We start from the raw sequence: 14,679 nt of genomic DNA, 5'->3' as shown, positions 1-14,679 counted from the left end.
ATCGGTTTATTTCTGTTTGGCATGTGGAAGATTTAGTCATCAAAAGACGGGACACTGAAAAGACGCACAAAGCCCATTTTGAGCTGATTTCAGGAAGTTCCAAATGAAACTTTCCGTGTTTTTCGTGTTTTAATCTCATGTGAAAAGACCCGAAATGATGCATGGAAAGACGCATCTGTCAAACGATCTTTGGGCTGTTCAAATCTTGTGTCAAAAACTCAATGTGTATTTTGACTGTCAGAGCTATAAGAAGATCTTCTCAAAAAGACTTGCCAAACAGACTTAACACTATCCTTATTGTTTACATATTAAATATTATTAAAATTTCTGATAATTGTCTAAAATCTCGTTAATTTTCTGTTCACGTGTGACATTATATGATTGATATATATTTTTTAAATTTTCTAAAATATCTTTTTATGGTTACAGTGTCAAACTATAAACGATAAGGAAAACTCACTTTTAAATCTACTCCATCTCAGTCTCCGTCTTCGTTGATCTTTGTCTCCGTCTCACCAGTGCATATATTCATGAATACTGTGCTATTCATGAGCGAGGTGCCTCTTCAACCTTAACTATTTAAGTTTTAGAAAGAGAAATCTAATGCAAGCAAATGTATTGTTGCGCCGATTAAAGATATGAACTTTCCCTGGATATTGCCACTTCTTCCAGTTCACTGATTCAGTCTCATCTCCCTTTCTGGTTTCTTGGTTGTTTGTCCTTCCAAACAATAAAGTAGTGATATAATTCTTACAGAAAAATAATAATCTATGGAACTCCTCTGCACCAATATTTATAATTCAAGACACAACCCATCTATATATTCTCAGAATTTATCTTTCTTGTTTATACCCCGTTGCAGACTGCAGAGCCACAAAATGGTCCTCTTCAATTTCTGTTAAACATTCCTTCCAACTCTTCTATTTGTGGTTTCTCTGTTCCATTTCTTATTCGCCACCAAAGACTAACTGGTACAAGATTGGCCCTTTGCTCTCACAATACAACAATCAACAATGGCCCCCTTGTGTCGGAAAAATTTTCCTTGATCTCATCTTTGTCTATGCAAGTCCAAGCCTTTCCAGCACGCCATCATCTCTGATTTTTACATCTTCCCTTTTACCTGGGACTGTTGCATCTTTAAATATTCTGTTTAGATATGTAAATCGTAAGTTCAGTAATCAGTACAAGGCAACAATTGGAACTGATTTTCTGACAAAAGAAGTTCATTTCAAAGATAGGCTGTTCACATTGCAGGTTTGTTTCCAGCTTAAAACGTGATTTTTATTTTTCTTATATATATATATATATGGGCTGTTTTGTTGAAGGATAGGATTATCCGGCTACAGCCAACGTGGTAGCTTCAAGTCACGCCGGGTTATGTCAGGTTAAGGCCAACCCTAGTCCAACCCTAAGTTTTAAACCCCAACCCTAACCCTAACCCTAACTAAATTCCTTCAACCCTAAGGTTGAGTTGGACTCAGGTTGGATCCAACCCAACTTTCTTCCCATCCCTTATAATCTCATAGAACTTGATCTCAGATCTTAACTCAACTTTCACTATATATATTAATCCTATGTTTTATTAGTATTTGTTCATTGATGCTTTTATTAGTTCTTTAAGTACACAATTCAAAAAACATAAAATATGTTATTAAGGTTTTAGTACCGGCGTATCGGCCTGTTTCAATACTTTTCTTTAGGTTTTATTTATTTATTTTTTGAAACCGGTTCAAAGGGGTCTATTTAAGGCCCGACTACCCTCTGGAGGGGCATATCGAGAAGCCATTGACACGATACATATCAACCAATACGGGCGAATATGAACCTTGGTTTTAGTATTACCAATTAGAATTAAGTGCAATGATTATCTTAAAAGAAAGAAATGATAGTATGTGATAGGGGCTATACAACTGTCATGCATTGAAACAAATCAATGTATAATATATGACATGTACTATAAAATCAAGTTCAGATTGCCTGAGGGGTCAACATCAACCCTAACCTTAACCTAAGCATAAACCCGACCCAATCCAACCGACTTTTTCAGGTTAGGTTTGAACCAACTCGACCCAAGTTGCAGCCTTAATGGTAGCTTCAGGAATCACCTTCGTTGTTTAGATCTAGTGCATTAATAGGAGTGGCCTTGTGTTTGTGGCAATGTATCAACCCATAAAGACCTCAGTTGTTGCCATTATGGCCTCCATTCCTTGAGGTGAACAGTCTAGGTTGCTTCGATCTATATAAAGGCATCATTAGAACAGACTTACAAAGCATCTAACTGAGATGCAAATGAGAATAGGAATGGCAACGGGGCGGGGCGAGGACAGGGAGAGATCTATACAAAGGCATCATTAGAACAGACTTACAAAGCATCTGACTGAGAAGCAAATGAGAATAGGAATGGCAATGTGGCGGGGCGGGGAGAGGGAGCCTCTTTCCATCTAGGTTGCTCGTTGCTTCGATCTATACAAAGGCGTCATTAGAACGGACTTACAAAGCATCTGATTGAAATGCGAATGAGAATAGGAAAGGCAACGGGGCAGGGCGGGGATGAAGAGCCTCTCCCCATCCCCTATAACGGGGACAAGGTTATTCCCATCCCCGTGGAGATCCCCATTCCCCGTGATTTTTTATAATGTTAATCATTTTATTTTTGTTTTTTATTTTATTTAAAAAATAAAAATAAAATAATTAAAATTTATAATTCTATTAAAAATGACATTTTTAAAAAATATTAATATATAGATATATGTGTACATATATACATATATAACACATGCATACATATATTAGTGGGGATCCCATGGGGCAGGAATTGGGGTCCCCGTGGGGCAGGGAGTGCTTTCCCCATCCCCGCTCCATTCAGGGTGGATCCCCACGGGGATCATTCTTAAATGAAAACGAAATTGTACTCCCAAATCACCTGAAATGCAGATGAGATTACAGCTCTTGAAAATTTTTATCAGTTGCGCTTTATTTTGAAAATTGATGAATAGTGGAGAGCAAATTCAATGTTTTGTTTTTTCGTTGCTACTTAATCACAATGTCAAATGTCAGAAAACTAAGGGGCAATTTAAGAGGGTTGAATTAATCAATTTGGTGCTTTAAGAAATGTATCCTATTTTTTAACTTGACATACTACGGGCAGTTCGAGAGCCTGGTCCCAGCTCCCAAGATCCAAGAGAATTGTAAGCGGAAGCCTTGTCATCTTTAGACCATACCACTCGGAATATTGTGCCTCTTTTCATGAAGATCCTCGATGAGTCATCTTCTCATCTGAGCAACAGAGCTAGAAAGGTAACGATGTGGTTATATTTATTTTATGAAACCAAGACCATAAGAAAAAGGCAAAATTCAGACTTCAATGTTGATATAACCAAGGTTGACATATCAATAGCCCCAATAGTCGTTCCGAATTTCATCATCAAACTTCTTCTTCAACTCTGGGTGCTTCTCAAAATACTCATTTGCAGTCATGGTGCTGATCTTTTTCTGTTATGATTGGTGAAGTTTAAATGAGCAGAAAAAACATATGAATGAATTACACTTGCTATGGAAGGAAAATATATTGGTTCCTTTTGCTCACCTTCATCTCTTGGACTTCAGCAATTTCTTTTTCCAATCTTTCGGACTCTTTCAGGGATTTCTCCTCTGCTTCTTTTAGCTCCACCAACTATAATCAAGAAGAGCACTCAAGTATTACTACAATGCAATGATTCAGTTATTCGGATTTAAGCAGGTAAAATACTGCAGGCATGAGCAAGAAGGAGAAACGAGAAAAGAAATATTAAGTAGCAACTAAGAAGTATCGCATCTCACCAATGCATCAAACTTAGGTTTGTATTGAGGAGTCACAGTGTCTACATACTTGGGGATCTCTATGCCTGCAAAGAAAAACAGTAACAAAGGGAAAATGAAATTGAAGGTCAGAACACACACATGTCGGCAATATAACACATACACACAAAGAAGGGGGAGGGAAGCAGAGAGAGGAATAGAATATTAAAGTTCAATAGTCATATTCAAGGATTAAAATATCGTATCGATACGATATGCCCCATATGTATCAGTAGATGCGCATGGCTACACTGATACAAAGACTTTTGTAAGGTCTGGGTTTTTAAAGGTGTGGGCCCCAAGCCCCCATCCCTCTAATTATAAAGTAATAAGTAAAAAAAATGTGAGTATCGGTGATATCATTACACACCAATACCCAAAACTAGGTATCAGGTGTATTGATATTTTAATCCTTGGTGATATCTTAATCACTTAAAACTTAGAAGGGTGGAACGGTTTCAAGTGCATGTGATATTGTAATTCAAGGCTATTCAGGAGCAGAGCCTTTGTGTGTGTATGTGTTTGCGCGCGCGCGTGTGGGGCAGGGGGACTTTATAAATCTCTAAATAAAATGTTGGGCTTAAGGGACCCAGTGTATATGTGAGGGTGTTTTCAAAACTTTATGCCCCCGAGCAGATTTCAAGGCTACATGAAAACTTGTCCTTCAGCAGATAAGTCTTTTATCAGGTATTCCATCATATTTCACCAACTCATCAACAAATTGTTTAAGAGCTCCTGTCAAGATAGATAAAGGGATAATTGCATAAAATAATCATTTAGAAAATGAACAAAATGACAATAGTTTACCAGATGAGCTTAGAGTTTTATTGTTTTAATGCCTTGTTGACATACCAAATTTAGAGTTTGGTGAATTCTTTCTGAGATTGCAACTTCCATCATGTAGAATCTCAGTGTACTTTCAAAAAAAAAAAACTTTGTTCAAGACTAGGATATGCTAAAAAACAAAGTCATGATTTACTTAAGCCCAGACAACTGTTATACCCCAACTAACACTAACTGAAGTTACTCAAGCAGATTGAAACTCTTATAACTTTTGACCGTGGTATAGGTAGCACCAAAAGAAAAATCAATTTGCATCTTTACTTCTAAAAATTTGAGACAACCTCATTTAATAGTGTCATTAATTATGATAAATAACTATGGACTGCCATTTTCACTAAAGATTCAAAATGACTATTGACCATTTAATGTGCAAGGACAATTTTATAACTTAAATGTGTAATTCCCATATTAATAAGTATTAACTGTAGATTTATATTGAAAATATCGTGTACGATAAGTTAGGAATACAGTATAGCTCCCTGTGTGTGTCCAAATTTGTTGAGGATGCTAATCTTTGGGGGTTTTATTATGTAGTTACTCAGAGAGGCATTTGTGTCTGATTTTTCTGTAGGAGGTGAGCATATTGGTTATGTTGTTGAGTGGAATTCGTGTTGGTGGGTTGGATGATGCCTTATCACCTATTGATGCATCTATCACTTTTTTGCTATCAATGAATTTCCTTTTCTTATTTACTAAAAAACCAAATGTTATGGTTTACTTAATATTAATAATGAATAAATATCTTTTAAAAAAACCGCAAACTAAAGATGTAAAGAATTATCCAACTTCCAATTATAAAGGAATAAAGAAAAGAAATGTCACAAAAATAGATTCCAAACAATACAAAATGCATAAAACATACTGTCATAGGCCTCTTTATACATATCCACCAAGCGAGAACCAGTTCCTTTCCTGTAATACTCCCAGTCAATAGGTTCTGGTTCCTGCATAAAGGGGGAAATGTAGCAAGTGAATAGGAATTGAGATTATTAATTAACTTAACTCCAACAGTTGGCAAAGCATAGTCTCCATTTTAGCCCTACTTTGTAGGGCTACAACCTGCATTTCTGTCTGAGGTTAATATAATATGTTGTGATCATGAAATCAGCAATAAGTTTTGTATTACTCGTATTTGTAGGATTGGAGAACAACTTAAATTCAGAAAGCTAGACATGTAAGGTCCAGTTCTCATATGCCCTTATATCACGTTCTCCACTGACATAAGCCTCAAGGACAGATCTTCAAGACTAGCAAGTCTCCATATAGTTCAAGCAAGAATCCACAATTCCACAGCATACAGAACACATTAATGAATACAACAACATTTTAAGGCATATCTCTCTCTATGAACTGCATTATCCACAAAATAGCATCCTTAGATACACAGAACTGATGATCAAGAATTTTATTAGATTGTCTCCTGTCGTGTTATATCAATCTTGTAGTTCAAATAAAATGATTGTAACACATGTTAAAAACCTTACAACCATATACTAGTCTTGTCAGATCCTCATGTATAAAAAAGGATCGTGTAGGATTAAGTAACAACTTACAAGTGAAAGTCAAGGGTTTCCCATACTATGATACAAGGTGATTTTTCCAACTCATGACTAAGAGAACACTCAAATTCAAGGAAATAAATATCATTTTCGTACAGCGTTATATAATAATGTTAAAAAAAAACATGTTAAACCCCGAATAGTTACATTAGAATCAGTGAAGAAACTTTTACATCCCAAGAATTATTAATTAAAACGCAAGGTGTATTATTGCATCTACTTTAGAGGTTACAAAAACTGTTATTGAATTCAACTTTCAAAGGATGCGAAAGGACACAAATTGCAACGTAGGAAAAACTCTGAGCATAGAAAAAGGTTAAAAAATAAAAATAAATAAATAAAACGCTACGGGCTAGGCAAGACTATTGAACTGATAGTGTCCATTAATTGTTATGTGCCTGTGTTTGAAAGAGAAGAATGTCGACATCTGCTAAGATGTGTTCTGCATAGGAGGAAAATGTGTAGGCTTCGGTTATCTCATAAAAGACAATTACAACTTTGTGAGTTCATGAAGAGCCATGCTTGCAGGATCGAAGAATGTAGTACATGATACACCAAACAAAAACCCTAGCTTCAAACAAATCATAACCAAGCAAAAAAGACGATCAACCAGAAACGTGGATCTCAAGAAAAGATCAATAAGAGAAGAAAACCTCAGATGATGATGAATTATATACCATCGACGATGAAAGAGAGAGAGAGAGAGATATGCCTGGCTGAACTTGGTTTGGAGGGTGGAGTTGACTTCGTCGAAGGCGCGACGGAGAGAAGCAAACTCCTTGCGCGCCTCTTCGGAAACAAGAAGCTTCGCCATTCCATCCCAATCGATCCCCTTGGACGCCTTGACAGCAACATCTGCTATTTTCTTCCCTGTACCACTCATTTTTCTGATCGGACTCTCCTTCGCTTCACTGATTATAATGCAGAGAGAGAGAGAGGGAGAGGGAGGGAAGGGGGGGGGGGGGGGGGGGGGGGGTCAGTAAATATCAAATTCAATGAACCCCGGAGGAAGATGGAAAAGAAAGACGATACGAGACACCACTCTTGCCTTCCTCGCTCAAAGATTTGGACTGGCCGCGGCTCGGATTTCTTTCAGATTCCCATCGATCGGATCGGATCGGCTCAATCGGACCCTATTAATCGAGCCGGCCTGGCTTGAAAAAAAATGTGGTAATTTCAAATTTACAAAATGTGTCTAAAATGGTTATAGATGGTTCTTGCATAAAAAAAGGTCGAAAGGCTAGCTCTAATCTTTTAATTGGTGTCATCTATCAAAAAATCCTTTAATTGGTATCATTAATTATAATGAATGATTACTTAAATGCATATGGATATTACAATGCCATCATTTTTCGCCGAGGCTTTGCTCATTTTTAAATTTTTTATTGTTAAATGTTTCTCATTTATCCATATTCTTTTGATTTTTAGGTTAATAATATAATAACTTTTTATCCATAAAAAGTTAATGTTAAAAATGACAAAGTTGTTCCATCATGTTTTATAAACTTTTCCCCTAAGTGAGAAAGTTATTTATCCACGCCTGAAAAATGGGTAAGTTTTATTTGAATAAATAAAATTCTTTTTACCATGGGACCTGATACTTAATGCAAAAAGAATACTTTAAAGTTAGTCAATGAGAAAGAGATACCAACTGACCATCTTTGTCCCTTTTATTTACTGACAAGACTTATAACCTGTTCATTTGCTCTAAAGTTTGACATTTGAAAATGTAATAATTACATTAAGGTATATTGGTATTGATGAACTTTTTTTTCCTTTGAACTTTGAATGCAGAGAATGTTGTTTTGAATTCTAAATTCTGAATTCTGAAAATTGTCAAATATCTATTTTGACCCCATATATGAGAGTTTTTGCTTGTCTTTTTTGAAGTATCATTGGAAACAAAAAAGTTATATGATTGCACTTTAAGAAATAAGAGGAAATGAATAACCATTTTTTTCTTAAAATTAAAAAATTGCTCTTAATAGATAAGAGTTAAGAGGAAACGAATATGCCCTTAGTTTGGAAGAATACAAATACAAATATGTAAAAATGCAAAATCTTGTATTTTGTATTATTTTTAATGTATTTACACCATACATTTTTGTATTTATACTCCTAAACTGAGCCTAAATGAACAGGACATCAAGATTCAATTTTTTTCGATACTACATAGAGCACGATATATGCTTTATCACATAAAACCTATAGTTACACGGGTTTGATCTTACACTTTTATATTTAGAGATCCAGCTCATGGGTCATTGGCAATATTCAAAATGACTATACCATTTTCTTTTTTCATATTCGTTTTTTTGGTGAATCTTTTTTTTTTTTTATTCTAATACTAGTAGCAAGTTTTAATTGTAAAAACATTTTTCTTTTTTATATTCTAATACTAGTAGCAAGTATTAATTGTAGAAAGCTAGAAACACCAGTGTAGCTTTGTTTCACGTCTCCAAATTGGCATATAGATCAGTATATAACAAAAATATGCTGGGGGAGGGTCTTGTATTGTTGGAAGTGGATAGTCTATGCTAGGACCTAGGATGCTCCCGTTTGCATCTTGGATTTGTTGAGTATGGTTCAAAGTATCCATATACTAGATATGCAAAAATTTCTACATCCATCAATACTATTGCTTGTTTTTGTTTTTCATTTTGATAATTCAAAAGGAATATTTTAAATTTATTAAAAGGACCTAAATATCACTATCTATTGTTTTTGTGACCCTAAAAACTAATACATATCAATACTTTGAACCAATGGTTTAAAAATTGACCTACCACTTTGATCAGTGGTTTGGTCATCCGATCTAAATGGATCAATTTGTGACAATTTAAAAAATTAATAATAATAATAACAACAACAACAACAACAAATGTTGTTTGATGGTTCAATCACCTATGTCAACGGATTGTTGATCAAGTCAACAATTTTTGGCAAAAAAGAAAAGGTTTGGGGTTGAAACAAAATCAGTACCCTAACCATTTTCTGGGCTGAATGGTCCGACTATCCGGATCAATGACGGTTCAAAACCAAGCTTTGAACCTTGTTTTTTCAAGGGTGCTAAAATACTCATATATGGGGTTTTAAATAGTCGGTCGGGGGCATTTCTGTCTGATTTTGTTTTTTTCTGTATGAGGTGGGAATATTAGTTAGATTGTAGACTAGAAATTATGCTGGTGTATTGGATGATGCATCTATCACTTTTTCTTTGTCCATGAATATCTTATATCCTTATCCTATTTACTATAAAATACACCATATGGTATTGTTAAATTAAAATATTTTTTAAAAACTAAAGGTGTCAAACATTATCAACTTCTACTTAGGGTGGACATGAATCAATTTATTCGCAAGCCATCCAAGCTCAGCTTACGAAAAGTTCAATTCAGTTACATCTAAATCAAGCTTTGAATCGAGCTCAAAATATTAATTGCTAATTGAGACCATGTCAAATGGTATGAAGCTCAATTCGTGGAACTCATGAACGTAATTGAGCATATTTTTATTTTTCTATATATATAATAAAAATAAAGTTTTATATGTATAACGTTTATTTTTATATGTATAATAAGAAATAAATTTTATATGTATAATTTTTTATATGAAGTTTGGTTCACCCTTGAGGCTTGAACACGAGCCAAGTTAAGCTTGAACACGAGGTTTTTTTAAGGCTATACAATGGGAGTAGCCCACCCAACCCAAGTGCAGGCAGGATTCGATCCCAAGTCTCTACTATGACCAATAAGAGACCTTATCAACCCATTGTTGGCACATGAGCCTTTGAGTGTTAGCCAAATTTGAGATAATATTTACAGGCTCTGATTGGCATCAGACTTGAACCCAAAGTCAAACCTTATGCTTTTTTATCAAATCGAACTCAAATAATCTAATATTTGACTTGACTCAAGCCTATATCAACCCCTAATTCTAGCTACAAGGAACAAAGAAAAGAAATGTAATAAGAACATGTTATTCTTTTCTGATGAAGGGAAAAGGGGCTACACAGATCTGGGGGTAGCACGTCCCCAAAAATCAAATAGGCAAATGAACTTTAAACCCCAAGGTAAATTGACATGATCAATCTTCACACTGGTATGGCCTCTATGTGCTAGCCAATCTGCAGCTTGATTTGCTTCTCTAAGAATGTGTTTGTATCCAACGTCTAAGCACTTCTCCCTTGCTGCAACCTGGCATTCATCAATGAGATTTTTTATCATACAAGGCGGCTCCAGCTTCATTTGGAGACACTCGATTATTAATCTTGAATCACCCTCGATCCAAACCTTGTCATGCTTATACTTTTTAGCTAGGTCATGGGCCACCCTTGCTGCCCATGCTTCAGCCATCTGGGTTGAAGTTTTTTCAATTTTTCCTGATTTGGTTTCTAGGATATACCCCTGGTGATTTCTAACAATGCACCCAAAGGCACACTGCCCATTTTGTTTTCTTGAAGCGTCGAAATTTATTTTTATTTCTCCTTCATCTGGGGCTTTCCATTTAACTTGAGCCAATTTTTTCCGCTTCTTAACTTGTTGAAGAGCGTTCCCAGCTTCGAGATATTCATTCAACATGAGATTTGATTTTTCAAGAACAAAAGGTGGATTTAATGGGTTATTAATTACCAGAGATTCTGCTTTGTATGCTATGGTATAGGCTGACTTGATCGAGTCTCTGTCCTTAGGATCCGCCTCACAGACAAGTCTATCGTCTCTACCATCAGAATGGATGGGCATTGACCTACTCGTATCCCATATATTACATTGTTGATAAGCCTCTTTATACATATCCACCAAGCCTGAACCAACTCCTTTTTTGCAGTACTCCAAATCTATGGGTTCTAGTTCCTGCATAAAGTAAAAAAAATGGTGCGAGTCAATGGGAATTGAGAAATTGAGATTATTAATAATTTGGGAATAGTTTCAAAAGATGATAAAATAAGAGAAGTAGACTAAGATGATTTGGTCATGTGTATAGAAAACCATCTACAACATCTCTGAGAAGAAACAATTTGTTGCAATTGAAGGGGCTATAAGAACTAAGAGTAGACAAAATAGAACATGGATTGTAGTAAGAAATGATTTAAGTGTTCATAATTTAACAATGGATTATGGAACTAAACAAAAGGGAATGGCAAAAAAAGCTGAACAAAAGGGAATTAATGTTAGCCAACCCCAACACCATATAGCCAGGGCAAGGATTAAATGATGATCATGATGAATGGGCTGCAAGCCTGCAAGCTGCAGTTCTGTCTAAGGCGAATACTACATTTTGTGATCATGAAATCAGCAACACTGAACATTTTTTAGGTGCCATAGTTTTTTAAGGAATGATAACTTCAAGAATTATAACAAAACAACTTGGTGTTACTAATATTTGCAAGACTGAATGAAGAGTACAGGGAAGAAGGAATTGCATGACCATAGTATAAACAACTTAAATTAAGAAAGTTAGAAATGTAAGGACCAGTTGTCCCCTTGTGCCCTTCTATCATGTTCATTGCAAGACTAGCAAATTCCCATATCGCTAGAGGCAAAAATCCACGGAAATATACATTGCTATTACAGGATACATTAATGAATTCAATAACATGTTAAGGCATATGAGCTCTATGAACTGCATTATCCACAGAAAAAAAAAAAAAAAAAATTCCTGGATAACTTCGTGGATACACACACTGATGATCAAGAATTTTATTAGATCAAACAGAATGATTTTAAACACGGAAAATTGGAATGTCGAGTTTAACTTTCAAAGGATGCGAAAGGACACACACTGCAACATGGGAAATTCATGACTATAGAATTGGTTTGATTGCGTCTTAATTGTGATGTGTCTGTGTTTGAAGGGGAAGAATTTCCTGCTAAGACGTGTTCTATATTAATGCAGATGAGGAAAACGCTCAGTCTCCGATCGTGTCAGAAACGACTATTGCAATTTTGTTGGTTCAATCAAATATCTTCCAACGAAACGAAACCTAAGTCCATGAAGGCTCTAATCGTAGAACCGAAGAATGTGGTACATAATACACCAATCAAAAACCCTAGCTTCAAAATAACTCCCTAAGTTCATGAAAAGCTCAAACTGATGAAGAATTATATATCATCCATGACAAAAAAAAAAAAGTGAAGAGAGAGAGAGAGAGAGAGAGTTGCCTGGCTGAATTTGGTTTGGAGGGTGGATCTGACTTCGTCGAAGGCCACATGGAGAGAAGAGAACTTCTTGCGCGCCTCTTCGGAAACAAGAAGCTTCGCCATTCCATCCCAATCGATCCCCTTCGATGCTTTAACAGCAACATCTGCTATTTTCTTCCCCGCCCCGCTCATCGCTCTTCAGGTAGTACCAATCGGACTCTCATTGGTTTCGCTGATCATGAAGCATGAAGAAAAACCTACCCGGTGACAAGGGGTCGACCATCGCACTCGGACCAGCCGGCTCGCCACTTGCGCGCCCAAACGCATATCGTGGTGTGATGGTGCAAATGGATCGGATCTAGAATTCGATCCTATTTTTTATCAGATTCAGATAACTTTCTATTAGATTTTCAGATCAGATCAGATGATAGGATTCAGATCGAACTTGGTTCGCTTCTATCCAATTATATTCAATATATATGTATACTTATAAACATTTTACTTATAAAAAGACATGTATATTATGAAAATAGTTTGAAAAAAAAAACTTATATTTCTGTTTTTCTTTATATAATTTGTTATGGTTTTTTAATTTTAATAGTTTATTACAATTTTCAGGATTTCAATTTGATTGGATCATATTCGGATATCTAACATCCTCGATGGATTCAAATTCAAATCACTATATGTGAGATCTGATCAGATCACATTCAGATATATCTGAATTTGAATCCGACCCAATCTTTTTGTATCACCAATCATGTGTGTACAGAGTGGGGAAGCCAATCTGAATGTGTTGTGGGGCACATAAAGGGCGCAGGAGGCTGGCGCTCCTCACGCTGACCTCACAACACATCTCAACCGTACTTTAGAAATATCTCCCATACCTATGTGTTGTTATTCATGGCCAGATGTTTCCCGGATGATTTGAGGTGCAAGGCCGGTGTGAGGAGAAAATCCCAATTCCAATTTGAACTCATGCATACATTGGGAACATATCCCTTCTTGAGCTGAGATATGACTTGAGAAAATGTGTTTTTTCATAGAATGTAGAAAAAAAAAAGATATAAAGAAAAAACAACACTACACATAATGGATGTGTGGTGCTGTTTTTAAATTAGAATTTGCATCATTTTTCATTTGCATTCTCATGCATTTATTTTAATGCAAATAAAATTATTCTGCAACCAAATACAGTGTTGTGAATCATATTAAAGTGGTAATGGATGATTGTGGTGGGCTGGTGCCAAAGAATTGCGGTTAGACGATATTCCGTGAAGGCATGATCTACTCAGCTAGTTGACGGTCTTAAACGAGTTCGGATCTCCTGCCCACACAAACTCTGCCCACATTTATCGTAGTCACACATGGAGAACATCTCATCCTGGGAAGATGTTCCCAATTCACAGGGGATAATATGTTATGGGTAGACGTGGGCAGGAGATCCGAACTCGTCTCAAACAGGTAAAAAACCTCTTTGCCTGCTCTCTTCGTAGAGTGACGATCTCTACCACATGGTCCACGTTGGTTGCATTTTGTCGGCCCAACCAACGAAATTTCAAATTGCATTTGATGATCATCATTTTATGAAATTTTCACTTTAGTACCCTGAACTTTGGGAGTAGTGTAAGGTTAGTACCCGAACTTACCTAAATCTATATTTATACTACCTATAAAAGAGTGAATGCCTATTCTTTTTGGAATTTTTGTTGGATGCTTTCTATTCCCTTTGTCTAAGCATACAACGGGCATAAAGAGGGTATATAAATCATTTACTCTCACTTTAGAAACTGTCCACTTATAACTATTCAAAAACTGCCCATGAATTATAAATAGTTTTGTCTTAGAGATATTATCACGTGCAAATGCATGTACATGTTTACTAATTTTCAAAAAGTGTCAAGCATGTTTATTAGTTTTCAAAAAGTGTCAAGTTGGTCCTTATCGTTAATCAACCATCAGTTATCTGTTGAAAATGTCAAAACTACCCTTCAAAAGAATACACTGTTCATTGTCTTCTACCTTGAGATTGAACCAGTTATCTTAAAAAAAAGAGAGAGAAAATGTGAAATATGATAGAGGGAAACAATAACTAAAAGCAAAGAAATAACTAGATAAGAATATGTTTCACATCTAAAGATAGAAGATAATGACTTCATTAGTTTAAAATCTCAAACACCTCAACGGATTCAGTCTCAAAAATCAAAATAGAAAACAATGAACAGTATCTTTTTTTGAATGATAATTTTGAGTTTTGACATTTTCAACAGATAACTCATAATCGGCCCTTATTTTTATTA

The 14,679-nt window shown here is 35.7% G+C and overlaps 1 protein-coding gene and 2 long non-coding RNA genes across 3 annotated transcripts; 1 reads left to right on the top strand and 2 right to left on the bottom strand.

The window, feature by feature from the left end:
- Positions 1-3,290: 3,290 nt before the first annotated feature.
- On the bottom strand, positions 3,291-7,279 carry LOC104594771 (ATP synthase subunit d, mitochondrial-like). The gene is made up of 5 exons (XM_010255241.3): positions 6,952-7,279; positions 5,543-5,624; positions 3,820-3,884; positions 3,587-3,673; positions 3,291-3,492 (listed from the first exon to the last, which is right to left on the bottom strand). The coding sequence occupies exons 1-5, from the start codon at positions 7,120-7,122 to the stop codon at positions 3,391-3,393; spliced, it is 507 nt and encodes a 168-aa protein (XP_010253543.1). The 5' UTR covers positions 7,123-7,279; the 3' UTR covers positions 3,291-3,390.
- A 2,925-nt stretch (positions 7,280-10,204) lies between these two features.
- On the bottom strand, positions 10,205-11,009 carry LOC104594770 (uncharacterized). The gene is made up of 2 exons (XR_016082019.1): positions 10,871-11,009; positions 10,205-10,435 (listed from the first exon to the last, which is right to left on the bottom strand). It is a non-coding gene; the product is annotated as an uncharacterized LOC104594770 (long non-coding RNA).
- Positions 10,434-12,604, top strand: LOC148801901 (uncharacterized). The gene is made up of 2 exons (XR_016082018.1): positions 10,434-11,088; positions 12,397-12,604. It is a non-coding gene; the product is annotated as an uncharacterized LOC148801901 (long non-coding RNA).
- The last annotated feature ends 2,075 nt before the right edge of the window (positions 12,605-14,679 follow it).

The sequence above is a fragment of the Nelumbo nucifera genome, chromosome 2 (assembly GCF_055504915.1).
Source record: "Nelumbo nucifera cultivar China Antique chromosome 2, China Antique-T2T, whole genome shotgun sequence".
Lineage (NCBI taxonomy): Eukaryota > Viridiplantae > Streptophyta > Magnoliopsida > Proteales > Nelumbonaceae > Nelumbo > Nelumbo nucifera.
The sequence above is the reverse complement of the archived record's forward strand: the minus strand, read 5'-3'. Positions and strand labels throughout refer to the sequence as shown.